Raw genomic sequence first — 21,415 nt, forward strand, 5'->3', positions numbered from 1 at the left:
TGTAGTTGATTGATAATTCTAATCATACATTTCAATTATTTAAATACGAAGATGAAACCATTGTACTGCCTTTTCTATCTTCATTAATTCTTGTCTTATATAATTGGTGTCCAGAGGCAGTGTTATTCAAACTTACTGAATTCTTGGTGCGCTGTGCATATTTCAATACACATATGAATATTATATCGCCAGAATTGACCTTCTCATTTGATTGGACGAGACTATAAAGTGGTAATGTAATACGTATTGCTACTAACTGGACTGCTGGATATCTGACGTCACTGGTATGTGATTATTAATTCGTTATACTACATTAGCTTGATCAGTAGTCGTTACTATCAATGTGTCGCCATGCCTTGGAAACTACACGTGATTCTTGTCTTCTGCTCCGTGTTATTCACTCCGGTCACATTGGACGGCATTTATAACAATACGTGAGTACAACTATGTTGTTATGTCCGCAATTATAAACAACGAGAAGTCAAGGCAAAACAAGTAGTGTATTTGTTGTCTGGAGTATGAAATGATAACGTTCGAATCACAATATGACTTGGTTTCACTGTGTCACGTTATTAGATTATTTGTAACTATGTGCCACCGTCTACTGGTATATGTCCTACTAGCACAGATGTAGATGTAGTATAGTAGTCCGTGCCGGTAATAACTAAATAGAATCCTCACATTCGCATTTATTTACAGAATGTCGCATAGTAAAAACGTAAAATATAATCACACACGTTAACAATGTGATTACCAGAAACTCAATAATTCTTATATACATTTAATCTCTTCGTAACACTCTCCTTGTGTAGTGGATCAATATGAATTATTGTCAAAGTGTTGAACTAGGATCGTTAGTAAAGACTAATTATGCAATGGTACGATTGTGAGTTAATCCACGAAGAATGAGGTATTTAAAATATACAGCTTAATGGACAGTATGTTATAAATAATAAGTTATAAAAAATATAAACTAGTCGTGTTTGACTAATTTAAAGATTTAAAGATCATAACATCAACATAAATATTATTGTTTCTTGTATTTACATAAACTAAGAAGCGTTCATCCTATTTCAACATATCGAGATATCAAAATACACAAGTATATTACACAAAGTGAGTCTTTGTCTTCAAACAAAGTCAATGAATATAAAGTCAAAATATAAATAACGCTATCGTTCAATAGATGACTGTCTTTTAAAATTACATACACGAATTAGCATTGGTAATCATGACAAGTAAGCCATTATAATATAAATATATCTCTTTACGCACAATTACAAGGTTGCCAGTCTCAGGACGACGTATAATCATAAAACTAATTCTAAAGCGCACTTAATTTATTTAGTAATCATGGGTTCTGTGTAACAAATCAATTTAACTGAACTAAACCAGGCTAATATACTCCTGTAATGTACTGCGCTGTAGTCTAATGTTCACCAAGTCACGTTATGATGACTTACTTAGTATCTTAAAATTAACTGACTTTTTTCATCTGCAATAAATAATCACATGTTGAGGATCTCACAAAATATGGACAATTTTGATAAAATACAAAATGATATTTGCGATATTGTTTATGATATTGTTTTGACGGGTACAAAATTTGTTTTCTGGAACTCAATGTTGGCATTATTCATACATATTCTCATTTCGTTGATTGCAAGATATATCCACTGAAAAATTACACCTCTGCATGACATAAGTACTGAGTTAATACTTTATTCATTAACGCAAACGCTAAACATGTAATCTTACTGTTCTACTTTGTTTGTAAAAGGAAATTTTATAATAGAGAGGTAGATAAAAAGTCGATATACTATATCAATTGTACCTAGAAAGGGGAAACAATTTGGATGTTTGAAAACAAACTAATTTGGCGGTGTGCAAAGTCAAATTCACTTCAAACTAATCAAAGTAAAAAAAACATAATTATGTATTTAATGATAGTTTCCCATGAGTATTTAGTAAGTACATATACTTGGCGTCTTTATCTTTACTGATTCGTCTTGTGTAAAGTACATCCTGCTATCGCCGAGGCTACTTTGACCCATGAATAGTACATTTATGGATTGTACTGAATACATCTGTAAAAGATGCATTTCTGGACATTTCATAACTAAGCCACGACACCTAATTTGTGTACTATGTGTTTTACTACATAATGGCACGGATCTGATGAGTGTGAATATTATGTTGCCGACGGTGAACTTATGCGACACGGCGTTTGATCATAAGATTCGCTCAATTAGTGCTGGTAATCCATGATTTATAAAATTCTAAATGTTCGAAGGGAATTGGAAATATGTAGAATACGAGTGACCCTTTGTTTGAAATAACAATTATAATGTGAAGAATGACGTATAATTTAGTAATAGAGGCGATTTCAAAAAGCATCTGCAGAATAGAGAACTAATGCCTTGAGGATATGGGTATTAGCCTTCTTCATCAGGAAAAGAAAACAATTTAGCACAAATGTTATCACAATGAATACATAACCATATTACGGCGCTGGTTATTTTCAGCTATTGAGCGTGCTAGAAGAACCCATTAACCTACTCAAAAATAAAAATCCCAAAAATGCATTAATTTTCGCAATACATTTTACTCCAGGGAAATATATATATAATGATATTGACCTAATGGCTTTGATGTCACCAGCCTGCTGACTGGATAGATGCCATTTTGTATTAAAAAGTGTTTAGAACTTTGTTCTATGAAATTGTTAGCGATTTCCTCAAAAATTGATTGTGCCACGGGACAATAGCTTCGTGATTTTACATAGTAAACCATTGCCAATTCTCATGTGATTCATAACGAGTTTTGGTGAGTGTTGTGAGTGTTACCACCTTAAATTGTAATAAGCAGAAACTTGGATTTTTATTTTTATTCTAAACACTGACCTTAAATTAGGAATACCTCCATAATAAAATTACCTTTATACTGTGCATTTATATACATATAATTTATATACACATAATTACTATTTAAAAAGAGTCGTTTTGAGCCATAAAATATAGTTACGGTAACAAAATTGTGGTGCGCTCTGTATAGATTATTTGTCTTTATTATTGAAGAATTATTCATCGACTATATAGAACTTAGATTAGACTAAGCAACCATTGAAAATTAGACTAAACAGGTGATCTATTCATTGCTTTCATTTACACATATATAAGATGCGTATGATAGTTATTTTCAATCATTAAGTGTATCGCGTGAGTTAACCAAAATAAAATGGTAACACGTGCCGTCCTTTCATATTTATAATATAATATAATATAATATAATATAATATAATATAATATAATATAATATAATATAATATAATATAATATAATATAATATAATATAATATAATATAATATAATATAATATAATATAATATAATATAATATAATATAATATAATATAATATAATATAATATAATATAATATAATATAATATAATAGAAAATAGTCACAAAAATACCACACAATATTAACTTGTTATGTTATATGGTGACAGACACGCCTCAAATGTCAGTACTTACTATATGTGAAATCGTGTGAAAACAACAATAGTACACTATATAATGCTATAGGATTTGATCTGATGACTATTTTAAAGGAGAAGCAATATGTAATTTAGCTATTTGTCGGAAATTCTGCTGCAATTCCTTGCTCTTTGATGACACATTTAACAATGAATCCTCACAAATATATAATAGAATATAGTTTTTCGATTCATTGTTTAATTTCTGGATTTTATATTCCCCTCTTTATATACTAAAATTAACACTCCATTTAACCAAACTATTATTATCTCAACTCAAATATATACACTAACGCACATGCACGCTGAAAATATCAAGATGTATAAACTAGTGAGTATATATGTATATTTCTCAAAATTTAGGTGGAGGTGGCAGAAATTTATTAACCTTTTACAATTTTGCTCATACTGAAACGTATTGAAAAAAACACGTGCTATAATTTATGGGTGTTTTTAAGGAAAGGTCTCAATGTGTGATACATGTGTAAATATGATTTTCTTCAAGATACTTCTGTTGATATATTGACTACGGGGGGCATATACAACTAATATCTTGCGCCACGCAGTACAGCACTAATAATGATTCGCACTAATAATGATTCGCACTGTGCACTGAAACATCAAGGTTTATTCGAGAATTCATAGTTCTCCATTTCAGAGTTAAGTTCTTCTGATGATATTGTATATTATAAATAGCTAACATTTTACATGATTTAATCATTAGAATAACGCTTATTTTTTGTTACTTGAAAACAATACAATGTGACTCATTAATTTATATGAATTTGGGAGACACAAATTATATTTTATTTATTTATATCTAATGGGGAGTTATAAAAATTAATTGGAATTTCCCGTGCAATGGTTCACGTATCAATTGGGTCAATAGACCTGAGCAAAATTAGTGCTACGCTTTAGTGGTTTGTCATGATGTATGTTTCCATAGCATATGCGATGACACATTTCGTATGTCCTTGAGACGATGTCATATTTATTCCAAGGTACAGGAATATCTGCACAGATATCTAGACTGTAGAACAAACTTTAACTTATTTAATCTCAATTATTCCGTAAATGTGCCTGTTTAAATATTATTTTATTTTGAAAGACGTCAATTAAATTAACATCATTTTACATCTTAATACCTGAATATAACATATGATGTTTCAGGTGTTTTTTATAATGTATTAATTGATTAGAGATAAAGCGTGGTGGTCGTCGCGCTGCGCGTGTTCGAATTTCATGTAAATAAACAATGTATTTTACATGCGTTGTATACATGTCGAACAAGACGCGACACGACGACTGCCGCAATTTAAGTGTGATGTATGACTTACATTTATGTTCAACGTACAAAGTATCAGCAGATGTGATTATTTCATGCAAGCAAATGGACTCCGCTACAACTCTCACCAGGGAGTGTATGTTTGATACTGTCAACATAGCAAGACTAGAAGCACTCCTTATACAAAAACGCCGCATGAAACGTTCTGGATATGTCCATATTCAAATGAGTTCATTGCCCCCTTTCAGATACATCGAGCAAAAAGAAAATTGAAACTACTCGTAGTCGTGATTCTGTTTCATATTTAGAGGCACACTTTTACATATCGGTTGATGGTCAGCATTCCAGACAGCACGACTAAAAGTCAACTAACTGACGGCGATTTTGTTATTGTAACCAGGTATTATCTAAATATTATATTATATTCAATTATATTTCAAGTTAAACTGTATTTAACTCTTTTCTTTTATTTTACTGGTTAGGTATTAATTATTGCCTGAATAAAACATTCACAACAGTCAAAATATCTAACCAAAATTTCGTGTTCAAGTTGATATACTGGTAATGTGATACACTGTATATCAGCATAACATATAATTTCATTGTAGGCCATCAACAGACAACAGAGGTATTATTACATGCATGCATCAATTGAGAAAGAGAAAAACTAATATCATAAAAAATGAATGAATATTAATCATTCAATCACCATATAAGCAGAACCAGTCTAACATCGAACATAATTACTGTTACATGAATATGGGTCAGTTACTTGGAGTCTGTCACGGCTACTTGACTCTCTCATCAAGTAAATGACTCCACAACCAGTTTCTATATCATCATTGACTGTTATCAATGGTCTAGATCAATTTATAGGATAACACAAGTGCACACAATTTATATATCTTTCATTGATGATTTTTTCTGAGAGAACAATTGTCTGTTCCTAAGGGTTGAGCACGGAACTCTGAACTGGTTGAGTACGAGAAAGACTGGGACATCTGGGTGTGGTTTCTATCATTAAAACCGACTGAAATGTTAGCATTTGTACTGTATTTTGCATAATTTACATAAATTATGTTGACAGACACAGAGGAATGAAGTCCTGAGTCCTGACTGGCGGGATTAGACTTAACAGGGTTGGTATTATGATCCGTCCCTTGTCTAGTCTTTCTCTACTCTTTGGAAAGGATTTGCTGACTTCCCATTCATACTACTGGTGGTAATTCAATCAGAGAATTTTTCATTTCTGATATTAACATGTAGGGATTCAGTGACAAGCCTAAACATCCAGATAAAAACATCACTCACTGGTGAGTTTACCACCAAATATATTTTACAGAGCAGAACTCATTGGAGTGGTTTTGATTTTGAAGCCGATTAGTCAAGGCGGTATTACACTGATACTCAAGGCATTGGTCTGACATTCAGACTGTAGTAAAAAAATATGTCAATCGCGGAGAATTTACTTTTTGTATTCAGAAACTTTTTTTTTTCAAATAAAATTTTAATTTCTAATAATAATTACAATGTTCACATAACAGTAAAAACGTCACAGACACGACATACAAAACATTACAAAAAAGTTTAGTACAGGGGATGATCATTCCAACAACGATGCCAACGCACCCCATTTTAAAACGTACTTTGTTTTGTTCAAGACATTTTTTTCAATAGATTTCTTTTCTTTGACAATCTTTATAAAATAATCAAGAGAACGCTTTACATTTGTAAAGCGGCAGATATATAAAACATATTTACCTATTAAAATAAGATGGTTTAATAGTATACATTTTTGGGGAAAGAGAATACGTTCACAACTTCCTGGTATAGCCCCCCCCCCCCCATAGTTTTAAAATAATTTTCAAAATGAAATTGTGGTTGTACATTCCCAGAAGAGATGTTCAATTGTTTTTTTTGTTTACAATATTTACAACAATTGTCCAATCGGATTTTATTTTGAAAAAAAAATGTTGGTTGCCAAAATTCGATGCAATATTTTGAACTGAATTTGTTTTCCATTGTGGAAACGTACGCCAATTTCCAGATACATCTCCAATCAATTAGATCACTCAAACACACAGTTGCTTCATATTTAGACATGGATATTGGCGTTTCAAAACGTGTTTCAACTAATAACTTATAAAAATCTCTGGTTTTACCACCACCAACTGTATCATTTATTTTTTTAGTTAAACATTAAAAGTTACAAGATCTATCTTAATTGTGTATTTCTCTATACATTGTTCATATGACATAAAATTACCATCTGTATTTAATAAATGTTGTATGCACTTTACCCCATTATTTAGCCAGTGTAAATAACACACAGGTTTTCCACCAATTAAAATGTATCTATTATTCCACAGTATTTCTGATTTGACCTCATTTGAATTACTGGGTGTGCCATGACAGAATAGTTCATACCAAAAACTTAAAGTGTCAGAATAACAAGCTGGTAAAGAAAAAAGCATTTTGTCAGGATCATAATTACAGCTCAATAAAAAATTTCAAAATAATTGAGAAACTTAATAATGCTGACTTGCTGCAAAATGCTCCAAATAAGCTACCATGCTGGCTTCCAAGGTATTTTCCTTCAAAGTAATCACTGCTAAAATATTAATTTATTTGTTTGTTGGATACGAGTCATGGAATAAAACACTGATTCATTTCAGCTATAAATTACAGGCATATTACATATAAATCTGGTGAATCTTCAAAATGATGGGCTTGATCTTAGAATGCAGTGAAATTAGTGAAATGCTAATATTCAAAGGAAAGGATATAATGTCGTTTTTGCACAATATTTGAGAGATGTTGGACTCGTGATTGTTTTGATACTATAATGTCCTTTTTCTGTATAATAATACCTGTGTATACTAACATACTCATTTGCATATTAACAATAAATAAATGAACAATTTACCCATGTATGTGTAATTCATGATCCCTCGTGGGGGGTTATAGTAGATAAGGTTTATAAATATTGTTTTTAATTATGCATAAGGTCATCAACAGACACGCATGTTTTAGTTCTCATTGTGTTCTTGAAATATTCGTGAAGACTAATAATTAATATAAATGTGTTGGTTAAATTTACATTTTAATTTAATTTGGTCTCGTTATATACATAGTATATAACAATATTGCAATCATGCACTGCGTATTGTGACCACTGTGTTCGGTTATTTCATTTGCACATGTGAATACAATAAATACAAAACAAAATAAGAAAAACGTGCTGATATTCGGAATCCTTAGCGAGCAACAAAAGTAATAATCATAGTAGCTTTAAATTATTCCACTTGCTGCACTCATTTATATATGAGCACATGAGCGGATACAATAATCCATCTTTCGGTCTCATCGGTAATTCATTTTCAGCTCCTTCATCTTGTTTCTCTTGCCTCGATTATTTATATACCTTGACCTAAATCGTTAAGAATGATAAGTAGGCCACGGTCTGAGCCAGTTTTCGAAGTCATACACAACAATTTGTATTTCACATATAAAAGCTTTATTTAAAAAAACTTGGTCTTTTTGTTTCTATACGTGACAGTTACTAATTTGATCTTACAGCTTTTTTTAAAAGCTAACCACGTTCATTACTCCAGTTCATCGTTACTACTTGATGCGACGTCAGTCTCCGTGACTTTAGTCAGATTGTTTTGTTGTGTTAGCGTTAAAATACTACGAAAACTTATATGCATATAGTATGTACTCACACCTTTTGTTGCCTAACAGTGCAGTGCATGGTTGTCGACAAAAATAATTATTTGTTTTTCACTTTAAAATATCGATTTTTGAGTTGAAGGGTGTGTTAAAAAGATTTATCGCGCTATACTGATATTTTCAACTAAATACCATCGTTACCATAGTATTATTTGTATCACGAAGACACTTATTAAAAATCAATGCCTCCGCGTGACGACATTTGGAAATATTGTCTACGGTGATATAGCATTGGCATTGCTATCTTTTTCTCGGGGTGAAAAATGAATTGTATTCATAAATTAAAATCATTACTATTTTATGGCTTTCTATTTTTTCAGTTCATTGCGTTGAAATATTTAGAGATTGCTACATATAAGCACAGTAATGATGAGTAGGTAGATATTTGGTGAGCTGCAAATATCAGTTGTTTGTAAACTATAAAAACATTTCAATAATTTGAAAATGTGTTTTTAAACACAATTGAAACAAAGTTGATAATTTTAAAAGTTTTTTTTTTCTGGCGCGAAATTACATTTGAGCTTGAAAACACATTCAGTTTTTATTTTCATTAGGTTTTTAAGACAAAATAATTAAGATTTTGTTATTAAAACTTGTGGAGATAATCTTTAAATGAGAGGTAAAAGGTTCCACAAAAATATTGTTAAATACTCACCTGATATATATTAAATAAATAAATAAATAAATACATACATGGGAACATACATGGAACAGTCACTGATCATGCTACTGTAACAAACTATACATCATCTGAAAGCTTAAATATATGCAAATACGGCATGTGCATGTCTTCAGGGAGAATGTCTGAATCAAAGATCATTTAACCGTTTTTAGCCTGCCTACGTTAAACGAATGACCACTTCTATTTTAAATTAAGAATTATTGCTGAAAGCTTCTATTGAATCTGACAAATTCTACACACATATATTACGTACAGTGACAGATTTAATTATTATACAATTTCATCTTTCATATAATATTAAACATTCAGGCTATATCACGTTTAGATCTACTTTTCAATAAAATGTATTAAAATCTACTAACTTATAGTGGCGGCTTGGATGCCCAACTGCTACTCATGCTACAACCAAATTCTAACAATGCGCAAATTGTATAGAAAAAAAATATTCGAAAATATATCCAATTTTACTATGAAGCGTGAAATGCATATCTTATTGTCAATATCACAATGTCGATTTCACATTGACGTATTCGATAATTATCATGTTATTGTATTCCTGACATTTCGTGAAATATCTGCAAACCATTGTTTTGAACTATTCTTCAATAACACTGTTTTGTTAATATTTAATAATTTTTTTTTCATTACAAAATCAGAACTAAAATTATGAATATATTGATTAGTTTGTTTGTCAAGTAAATGTAATTAAAAGTCATGTCAAAATATAACGAATGTAAATATATCAAAATGACATACATAATATATCAAAATGACACACATAATATATCAAAATGACACACATAATATAACAAAATGACTGTACATAATATAGTATAGTTAAAAATACTGTGCATGTACGCATACGCTGAAGATAAAAATAGATCCGTCCTTTTTTGCGGCACAGCATGAATGTAATTACATGTGTTTACAGTCGTATAAGAACATGTTATAGGTCATGTTCCGTTCACCACGAGATCCCGCGTTATGCGTGCAATCGAACGTGAAAATATAATAAAGGCCATAGCGTCAAAGACACCACGTAGATGCAAAAAACGGAAAACTGTGTTGGGGGTATCGCCACGCTTAATAATGCGCTATGCATATTTGATGATAGTTGAGGAATTGAATAATAGGCATTGGAATTGAACTATGAAAATTCAAGTTCAAAATCAAATCATTCGATTTTTGCGTTAGACGTTCAATCCGCGACTTTCACGTAATACGCGAGATCTCGCAGTGAACGTAAAATCACATACATAAAAGCAGCGTTAAGAGCACTGCAGCACTAAGTATAGTTAACGTTATCCGCACGAGTAGCCATGCTACGAGATGCGATTAACAACAATCCGACAAAACGCGGAATAAAGGCCCACGCTGCTTCTATTGCATAAACACAGAATCCTGTTCAGTCTGTTGTAGTGTATATCACGTGACAAATTCATTCTTCAAACGTTTATATTCGTCCAACCATTCCAAATAAATCCTTATAGGTACTGACTCTCTGAACAAACGCTGTGGTCCAAACCCTGCCTGGCCTCTCATTCACCTGGAAAAGCTTTTTAAGTTCAAAAATGTGCACTAACCGAAAATGTGTTTATTATGATAAGCATGTAAAATAAACTGCAGTGCATGACAAAACTGTGACTGATTACCAATCTACATAGAGACAAAAGACCAAATGCGGAGTGAGTTAAACACATGGATAGAACAGTGGGTCACTAATTAAAAGTTCTGGTTCAGTCATGTGTCCAAGTATGCAAAAATATTTTAATACCTCAATGTAAGGTATTTACTAATTTCAGAGGAAATTCGGACTTTATAGAAAATAATTACTGACTCTCATTTGTTATCTTTCTCGAGATTGCTGTTGCTAAGAAAACTATACAAAAACATCGTCTCGTGCTTGAATAGCTCCAATATTTTCTATTCATCCATATGCGCTGCTTAAATGCGCGTTGCAATGTCGTTATGTTAACACGCAGTAATATTATATTTACAGACTTGTATTAACTTTACTTTGCATATTGCCTATTCCACGGTGTGTAATGTATATTAAGATCATCTTACATATGACGTGTGTCTGCATTGGCCACGTATCTTCGTTTTCACGACAAAACATTTGTTCTTTTATTTAAATTATTTTTCTAATCAGTTATTCTACAAATATCGATTCAATTATCGATGTACATCATTAGAACTGTATTCAAACATTTGAACAAGACTGACATTTAACAAAAAAAATTCTTTGTGAACATAAGAAACTTTGGCAGTAAGAGGGTTCAATATTCCAATAATGAATATTCTTTAAAACGTTTGCAAATTAAAGAATACTGCTAAAAATAGATCTGCAATCAAAATTTCAGAACATATAATTCTCTACACTTATTTTCTTAGTAGATTGAGTGTAAAAATGAATGTTTAATTATTAAAATTAATTATTTAGTGTAGTAAACCGAATTACTATTGACTAATAGTGAAATGAATAATTATATAAAATGAAGTTTGCATTTCGTATTTTTATTTAGTAAATGTGAACCATTGATTTGGGTTACTTTTCAAAGACTTTGTTTTGTTAATGTTAATTTTGATAATATATTCACCACCAAAACACAACTACAACTGCAAAATACTAATTAGTGTGTATACTGGAATGTCAGGTCAATTCAAAGGCTATGTTTAAATGTGATAGATATAAATCTACAGGTAACTATATCGGTGTTAATATTCAGAAATTGCACCAGTCTTATAATTGTGATAAATTTACTAATGTACTTAATATACTTTATTTTATTTGCTGTTTATACTACATATAAACTACTATTACTTCCATGTGCGCAAGTTTGCACATGCAACAATCATTCATTATTAGACGTTTCTGCCTTCTTAACGAACAGGACGTGGCGCAACGACCACCGCCCTTTATACTCAATGCTCTGTAAATTTCTAAACCAACACTGTGTGTCTATCGCTTGTGTTTGATTTATAATTCTACTTCAACTGTAAGGCTCGTTGAAAGAGGTCAATTCACATTTATGAGACAGGTATAATCATAAACGTTATAATTCCCATTCTTACTGTTTTTATTCTTATGCATATCAATTTCATAGTCATATTTTATAACCCTTTTTAAATTAAAATAAATTAAATTCTTAAGTTGATTGGAAGTAAACTTTTACCCTGACAGTGGTGGCGGCACCGGGCAGTCGCCCCCTTCCCTGAACAAAATGCGCGACCTATCTTTAATTTCGTGCCGTCGCCTCTGTCTCACACTCTTATGTGAATTGTGAAGATCATTGTTAATCTCTTGTCAAATTGAAAGTTCTTTTCTTTGCAACGTTGTATGTATTTATATTGTACTAAACATTGCAAGTGTGCATTTTAAGCATTCTGCATAGTAAGCATTGTCAGCGTATTCTTTTAGACAATGAAATTATTCTCTGTTGTAACTTTAGAAATATTATTGTTTATACATTTTGTTAGTTTTCTGTTCATAATTATTTTAATTTAAAACATTGCAATTATTTGTTTTTTGTTTGTTATTTCTCTCTTAACGCTGAAAAGATTTTTGTAGTTATGAGAAAAATGTTCAATTGGTATTGAAATGAGATCAGCTAATCTTTCGTATTTCCGGGGTTACTAATGTTGTGAACGAAACGTACGCGATGTCATCATGATAACACTAACTCGCTTGATGTCCTTTGATATAAAAAGATAGTGTTTATCACTCTAACGGTCTGCAATATATTCTAGTGACCATTTTTTCTACATCAATGCGTCTTGTATCATATTTAAAAATTGTCTTCTTGTAATATGCTTTGGTGGAAATGAAAATAAATGTCACACAATCTCAGTCAAAATATTCATAGCTCATAATAAAAAGTATCGATTTGATACAACTACATAATTTAAACCCATCGGGTTTTTATTTTAATAACAAGAAATCGTTATTATTGATTTATAAAAAAATATCTCCCTGGACTGTAATCGTCTTTTAACTTTAAAATATTCTTCCCGCCTCCATAAAACAAACTATTCCCGACACAACTATGTGAAAATATAGAGACGCTAGTAAAGAGGCTTTGCACTATTGCACTAATTGAAAAGAGCGATTTGAGAGAACATGTAATATAACTATTTTTAGGAGCACGATGGTATCTTCATAATGACTTGGTTATCTAAGATTGTTATCTTATTGTTAATTTCGTTGGTGTTTTCTTATTACATTACACGCATGTTGCGTGTGCGTGATTCATGTAAGAGTACGTTATCTCAACAAACCCAGCTAGTTACAAATAGTTGTTTGTTTTACCTCGATTGTCCGGGATCGTATTATAAAACCTGCATTTGTTCGTACGTGATATTGTTCACATAAAGCAGTGCTTAGTATTAAAGGCTCGCTCAAGAAACTGCAAAGACTGTTTAGATCCGTGGTACATCGTGGCCATTTCACAATGTAATCTCATCCTTACAATTAATTAAATACAAATTTAGTACATTAGTCTTATTTTTGACTCGTTGTTAACATAACTCTTTACTATGGTATTGGTGATATATGAATTGGGTGCCATAGGATGGTACTTGATGGCCAACAACCTAATCAAATATGTATTTTGCATTGTACGAGTGCAAAATAAGTTATTAGGAAATTAGGATATTAGGATATTAGTACCAGCTGTTTTATACGCATGCGCATTGGCCGATCCTGTCAAATCTCGTCATCTGTTTTGGGGCGTGTCTAACGATGTGAAATTGCTTCAGCCATTGGGTAACGGAATTAATTGGTGTCGGTGCGAAAACCGCTGTAAATAGGCGGTAAAATGAATTTGCGCGGTTTCTGCGCTGCCATTTTTTGAATTATTTGGAGCAGCAATGGAAGCCGACCATTTAATTGATACAAATCTTGTCCAGAATATGATTTTAAATGGCCGAACTTATAGAGAAATCAGTCTCGTATTGGAAAACATGTTTCCGGGAAGGAGAGGTATCGCGGTGAGTAGATTTCCTCCCCAGGACGCCGAGTTGGGCGTCGGTACCGAGAAAGAGGTGGTGAATAAGGTGTCGAGCGGCCAACATAGTAAACCAAACTTAGAACTCGCAATACTGGTGCAGACGACTATTCGAACAACCATGACAAATAAATGGCGGGATTTTGGTGTTGCACATTTAGCACAGAAATAAAAGACACGCCCACAGTTGGACAACCAATCATTTTATTATTGGTCACGATGTACCACAGATCATCTACACCCCCTTTGTAAACACCACATACACGATGTGCCACCATCCAATGGCGGAATGAGCGGCTTCCTTTGTGCACAATCAACGTCAACTTTATGAGAAAAACACGACGCACTTGCGAAGCCAGTCTGGTAGAGCCCTACTATTGCATCAATAACCAAATATACTATTATCCTGTTCCCGAATTGGACATTTGTTTATTTGGAGTAATTTCCAACTCTACGGCAGGTCCTTAGTAATTAATGATTCCACGTATTTATTTGGCCGTTATTTCACAGACGTAAAATGCCATAATGTTAATCCACGAAAATGTGAACACTGATACTGATAATGAATTACAAATTTGGCAAAAAATACTAAATTTGCTATCCCATGGAAATAATTGAAATCAAAATATTTGGCAATATATTAAGTTTTGCGTCGCATGCACACGATTGAAATATCATATAAATGGGCTTAATATACTAATGTTGTTTTTAGTTAATTGTAAGAACGAGTTTACATCCTGGAATGGCCACGATGTACCACGGATCTGTTTAGGAGACACCTTCCAATGCTTGCCATTCGCACCCACGACGTTTGGGCCTGATATTTACCATGCAGGATAGCTGCTTTCAGTTTGTGACTACTTCTATTTTAACTACACAGAGAGCTACTGAATCTGGACAACACTGTAAAGCAGATATTTCTTGTCCCGATTAAATTTACTTGAACGGCAATAAAGCTCATTTGTACGTGTTATGTTTTACATACAATTTGTATTTTTTTAAAGTTGATGTTATACATAAATCTAATTATGATTATTCTACGTTAAGAAATCGTGTTTATGAGCTACAGTCGATTATAAAAGCAATGCTGTATGTACTAAAAATGTGGGAATTACCATAACAATAAATCGCGATTACACAAATTTAAAAGCAACAACTCGTATTTGCAATAACAATCGTACAATAAAAAGGTACTCCTCTGAATAAAACAAATTAGAAATTCTCATATTTCAAACTGGGAAGCTTTTTCTTATTTGTTGTTGTTCCACTTGGTGGTGATTAGCAGTAAACGAGGGACATACCATACATAAAATTTAAATAAACGCCACACTCTCCCTCGTCAGCCAATATATGCTTCACTTGGTGACTTACTGCGCGATAGTTTCCCATTAAATGGCTCAAAGGTTTTATTGTGGCAAATAGGGACTATATGTACCACGAATTGTTTAAATGCCTCCGTCGATCACTGATACCTGTCAGTCATTTATAATCCTATTTTCTGTGAATAATTCTACACAAAATGTGTTCATTCCACGATATTTTCTCTTTACCGCCAGATGTGTGTATCAATCCGAGCCACAGGCGGCAATCACGTGTGTGAGTGTGATAACGTCAACCTAAAATAAAATATCATGAGATATATATTTATCTCTTACATATTTCCACAGTTCAAAACAGAGAAGCCGAACAGACCGTGAGACAAATAGAAAGTAGCTGACAATATAACCGTGTAAGGTGTGCTCTACGACGCCAATTATTGTGCCACGCTGGATGATGCGATAAATGGCATTTCAGACATATGACATGTGACCTATATGACCTTTACATGGAAACAATTGTGCATTTCATTTACTAGATTGACTAATACAAAGCAACGAGACGCTAATAGTACAAATTTAATTTCCCAGTAGTGAGCTTTCTCTCATTCATCAAATCCACCTTAATGGTTTTAACAATTCCCCATAGTGGTGTTGATAATGACAAGTCCATACACTTGATCTGGTTATGGCGTATCACATCACATTTCACAATACAGTATTGACTTATTCTTAAACAAACAGTGTCATGATATGCTTGGCAGTATAACTGTGTTTATTACATACGTTTGATGGATGTCCGTATCGTCAAAACACGTCATATGCAAAACACAGTTCTGATCATATATTGATTATTTTCTCAGGGTTTTATACTTAACGTACGTATAGTTCTGTAAATGACGACAAAAGAGGAAGTTTCGGGTGATAATAATTTGATGGAAATTGAATTAACCTTAATAATTCATTATTAAAATGTCAAAATATAGATGACTACACATTAGTGTCGTGCTGTAATTTCTTCCCTTGCGATTGGATTGCGAAAATTAAAATAAAGGAAAAAAGAAAACTATTGGTAGATTGAAAGTGTTGCCAGATTGCTCATATATCTGGGAAAAATAGATTATTCATATCTTCCCTGACTAATATTTAGAACGTTAGATATCAGTAATGTTACAGAAGATATGATTAAAATAACTATTTTTACGTTCACGTATTTGTTACATTGAGACATTGATAACTGTTTACATTAACGTTTGCCACGTACAATCCCTCAGTGTTTTCCAGAATCTGTAAGAGTATATTTCGTTGAGTAGTTACCTGCTTTGATGTAATTGTTTTCAAACAATGACTTCTAACATTCTTTCATTTAGAATTAATAAAGAATGTACAGGTTAACAGAAAATTGTGTTTGTGTGTATTTTAATTTTTATAATGGTGACCAGATACATAAAGTGATTGTTGTGTTATTCATTTAACAAAGTAATCAGCTACTTCATTAAAATGATTTGGTATGCGAGACGGATTAAAAATTATCTGTGCCTAATGGAGTTTTCAAATAATGTACAGTACAGCTAATCACAATCTTTAGATGTTATACAACATTGTTTCCTAGCAACGGAATGAACATTTTGTGACAAGAGAACGCCGAACTTCATATTTAGGGTCAGAAAAATAATTTGAAAAATGAGAAGACGCGCACATACCTATATTAATGTTCGTATTTGTGTAATGTGTTTCATTTTTCAACTCTACAGGCTAGATAATTCGACTGTTGTCCCTGACAATCCGACAGCAATGAATGATGGCACGAGTTCTGCAGTCAGCGATACAATTAATCGTTCATCTGATAAGAAGCTATCAAATCAAGAAATTCAGTCATTAATAATAGACCAATTATTAGTCGGTTACGATAGGAGAATACGTCCCTTTGCAGATGGTAACTATAGCAACTATCATTCACTTTTCCTCAAGTTGTGATATTCAATAGTGATGATTTTTTCCAGTATATCTACAGTGATGGATCTGAGGATCTAGTGAAACGAACATGTCATGTATTAAACAAGTCATTGTCATTGTCCTAGTTTGTGGTATAGGTGTGATAAAACTTACAAGCCTTAATCAGTTATGTAGGTGTGAAATTCAAACTTGATTTGTCAAAGAATCTATGAGATATGGCTCCGTGACATGGCATTTTTTCAAACAAGATGGCTGCCAGTCCGTCATTTATAATTATAATTTTTGATAACAAAAATTGCATTTCTTCAAACAAAAAGGCCGCCTTTCGGCCAGTTTGAATCCGATTAGAAAAATAAGACTAATATCTGATTCCGGATTGGTGAAAATATGTGATTCCAAACATGTAGGAAATACTGTTGGATACGACCTGACGGACGAAGGACGGGGGACTATTTATATATATATACTATATGAGAATATTTTTTGTCATTTCAGAAAAACCTGTAATTGTTCACTGTGACATGTATATCACAAGCTTTGATACAATTAAAGAGACAACTATGGTAAGTCTATCACTGAGAGTTGCTTATGTCAATTTAGTATTTACCAAATTCTTCATATATATAAAACATATGAAAATATTATATTATCATATAACAAACCGCATCCAACTATATTAACATATTTTTTAACACTTGGAGTTAAAAAACATTATTTTACTTCTGTGTTGACGTAATTTCAAGTGTCAACTGATACTTTTCGACTAGATGTCGTCTGCGTTATTATTATCAGACGATCTTATGGTCATAATACAGCACAACACATATTATCCATTTTTTGTGGTGTGATTGGCCTTTTTTATTTTTGTTCATATATTGACGTCATTTAAGAGACAGTTCTCAAGACTTTTCTAAAAAGTAAACCTTACTTCAGAAATGTTTCGAAAAACTGTTCAAGACTGACGCCATTTTAAAATTATGTGCATGCGTCAACGAATATTTGTCAACAATGACGTCGTCTGCAGACAATACCGGTGACAACGAAATCCCACGATTTTGATTGTTTTGTGGAGGAACAGGTCATCAAGTTAACATGGACTGACTAATGTCTGCACTACTGCCCACATTTGAATGTTCGTACAATCAGATACATCCAAACGTATCGATTTGTCGTACTATGCACACCACAAATCATCTGACATTAATGTCAGTATGTATGAAACACCAGGAAATCGTCTCAATCCCTTAGAATCGTTCGTTATCTGCGTTCAGAAGCTCATTCCAATGTGCGATGCTTTCTATTCTGGTAGGAGTCAAAGATGGATGTTCATACGACATCATGTCAGAAATAAACGCAAAAGGGATAAAATATAGATGATATCTAAAATCGCACGAGATTATGTAAATCATTAAAGTCACGTGACAGAACTCTCCGCCTTAGAATTAGAGGAATTTGTTGAGGCCCGGCATGTAATGGATATACGGAGATAAGATTAGAAGCGGAAATTGCCACCATTCACAAGTGTAACCTTTTCCAATCGCCACATCATCGATAAAAAAATAATCTACAAATACGAACTATAATTTCAGTCACTGTGTTGTACATAATTAAAAAAAAACTAAAAAATCAGGTTATAAAAGTTCGAGTAATAATAGGTGTGTCATAAAATACCTTAAAGAGCCATATTTGAGCAACGGTATTTCAGTGTTTCTCTGTGGCCGCTTCGTAGTGAGTGGCTTTCTTAGTAAGTAGCTTTCACAGTGAGTGGGGCTTTGTCGCAGTAACTGGTCCTTTAGTTAGAGTTAACTGTTAATTTGTCCTTATGATTTGTGCAACTGCTCTGGCAGTACCAAGAAACAAAAATCGGTGATAATAACCGAAGGGTGAGAGAGTATTTGCCTCGGTGATAGCTATAGTAATTGCGAGTCAATCGATATCGGCAAGATTCCCCGAAACGCAGTGACCAGTGAGGCCCAGAACGACACACAATTTTATGATTTTTTATGAAGGACATAAATTCAATGTAATTCACTCTGGTGAGGGAGAAAGCAAGTATAAATGCACATGGCGACAATAATAATTTTATTTCCCGTCTTTGCTAGTTTTCAGGCCCAAAGATTTATAAAGCCCATGCTGGTGAAATCATTTGTATTTTTTTACCTATCTATATAATTCTTTCGTTGAAAACATGCTTAGGTAGAAAATTGAGAAACTTTCTTAGGGGATATAAATAGATGACAAAGGTCAAACCAAATTTGTGGAACTCCAAAAATGCAGCTTACAGCACACTTAAAAAACGCAATTTGATGCATATGCAATTCACGACGAACGTTTCAATGTTCTGGTTATCGCTGATGTGACTGCAGTCTTTGAAACAAATTTGTGGGACAGTAAAATGCAATTTATGGCACGTGATAGCTACAGAAATTGCGACCAAATCGTACCTACCTAAGCGACCATCTCTCATTAAATGATTTAGCCCAGGAATTTTCCGTGTCGAAACCACAATGCTCCTCGTTGTTACGCAATCTGGGAAGTCCGAATTACTAAACGAATTACAGGACGACGAAGCTGAAATACCCAAGCTCAAAAACATACCAAAAATTATATCTCAAAAATAAATATTCGTAGAACACTTTATGTCTAACTGGACCGAAAATTTATTATAACTCAAATTATCCAAACATATGTTATTATTATATCTGTCACCGTAACGCCATACATTACAGAGTGCCATAATTTCATCCTACCATGTTAGGAAACGCGGATTCCAAATATGGAATGAATACGGTGTAAGCATCCTCTGATAATAACAAACAAACATGGCTGCCACCAGAGTTTGACCGGACTCCACACAAAGAACTTCGCTGATTCTGTTCTAAACATTTTGGATTTCGGCATTCCCATGATGTATCCTTGAAAGGAAAAGATGTATAATAATAAGGTTATTATGAGGTATAACAACATAGTATAAAGTAGTAATAAGTTTTCTCAATTGTTTATATTTTTCTCATTTTCTCAGGACTATCAGGTAACGTTGTATTTTCGTCAGTATTGGCAAGATCCCCGACTAAGTTTCAATCACACTCAAGCTATTGTTTTAGCGGACGAGCTCAGAGAGCGATTCTGGGTTCCCGATCTATTTTTCGTAAATGTCAAGCAGGCTGACTTCCATTACGTTACAAGGGACAACCAGTTCTTCCGATTGCACCCGAATGGGGATATACTGTACAGTCTACGGTAAGTAAAGTTGCCCGGATGTACAATTGTTTTGAATATACAATAATGCGAAAACTTTATGATTTACATCGTATACCAGCTTTAAAGAAACTTGATATCTAGATTGTTGTCCTCAGTGCCTTGTTACAAAACACAAACATTCTATAATATATTGGCAATTATAAACATCTTTATTATCAATATATGAGTTATGAAACGACGCGCCATATTTTTTCTATGTACTCACGATAACATTATAGTTGCTCTTAAGGTAGAAACCTGATCATAATTTTTGACAAAATTGGTCGTCAATCGTATAACAATGTGTATTAGTTTATTATGTGCAATTATGAAGTTAATGATACAATGGAATAGCATTATTTTGTGTGTTACAGTTAAGCTGTCTGAGAAACGTGTTCTAATATTTTTTTAACAATTTCATAAAACCCAACAAAAAGTACTCCATCATTAACAATATATGATTTTTTCAGCCTATGACATAATAGTGTCAAAATGGCTACTTTCCACTGAAATACAACCATCAATTTCTCGAAAAAAAGGCTGGTGACCCTCAACTTTTTTTAGGTCAATATCCTTATATTGCCTTGGAGTACATTTCATTGCAAAATGAATAAATTCTGGGTATTTTAATTTATGAGTAGGCTTCTACCTGAAAGTAGACTG

The 21,415-nt window shown here is 32.8% G+C and overlaps 1 protein-coding gene across 1 annotated transcript in view; it reads left to right on the forward strand.

The window, feature by feature from the left end:
* The first annotated feature begins 358 nt into the window (after positions 1 to 358).
* Positions 359 to 21,415, forward strand: part of LOC100313622 (glycine receptor alpha 4 subunit-like protein) — a 28,557-nt gene continuing 7,500 nt past the window's right edge. The window contains 4 exon segments of the mRNA NM_001168086.1: positions 359 to 434; positions 17,311 to 17,492; positions 18,008 to 18,075; positions 20,535 to 20,752. Coding sequence (NP_001161558.1) covers positions 17,351 to 17,492; positions 18,008 to 18,075; positions 20,535 to 20,752 — 428 coding nt within the window. The 5' untranslated portion in view covers positions 359 to 434; positions 17,311 to 17,350.

The sequence above is a fragment of the Saccoglossus kowalevskii genome, chromosome 14, assembly GCF_978046115.1.
Source record: "Saccoglossus kowalevskii chromosome 14, keSacKowa6.1, whole genome shotgun sequence".
Lineage (NCBI taxonomy): Eukaryota > Metazoa > Hemichordata > Enteropneusta > Harrimaniidae > Saccoglossus > Saccoglossus kowalevskii.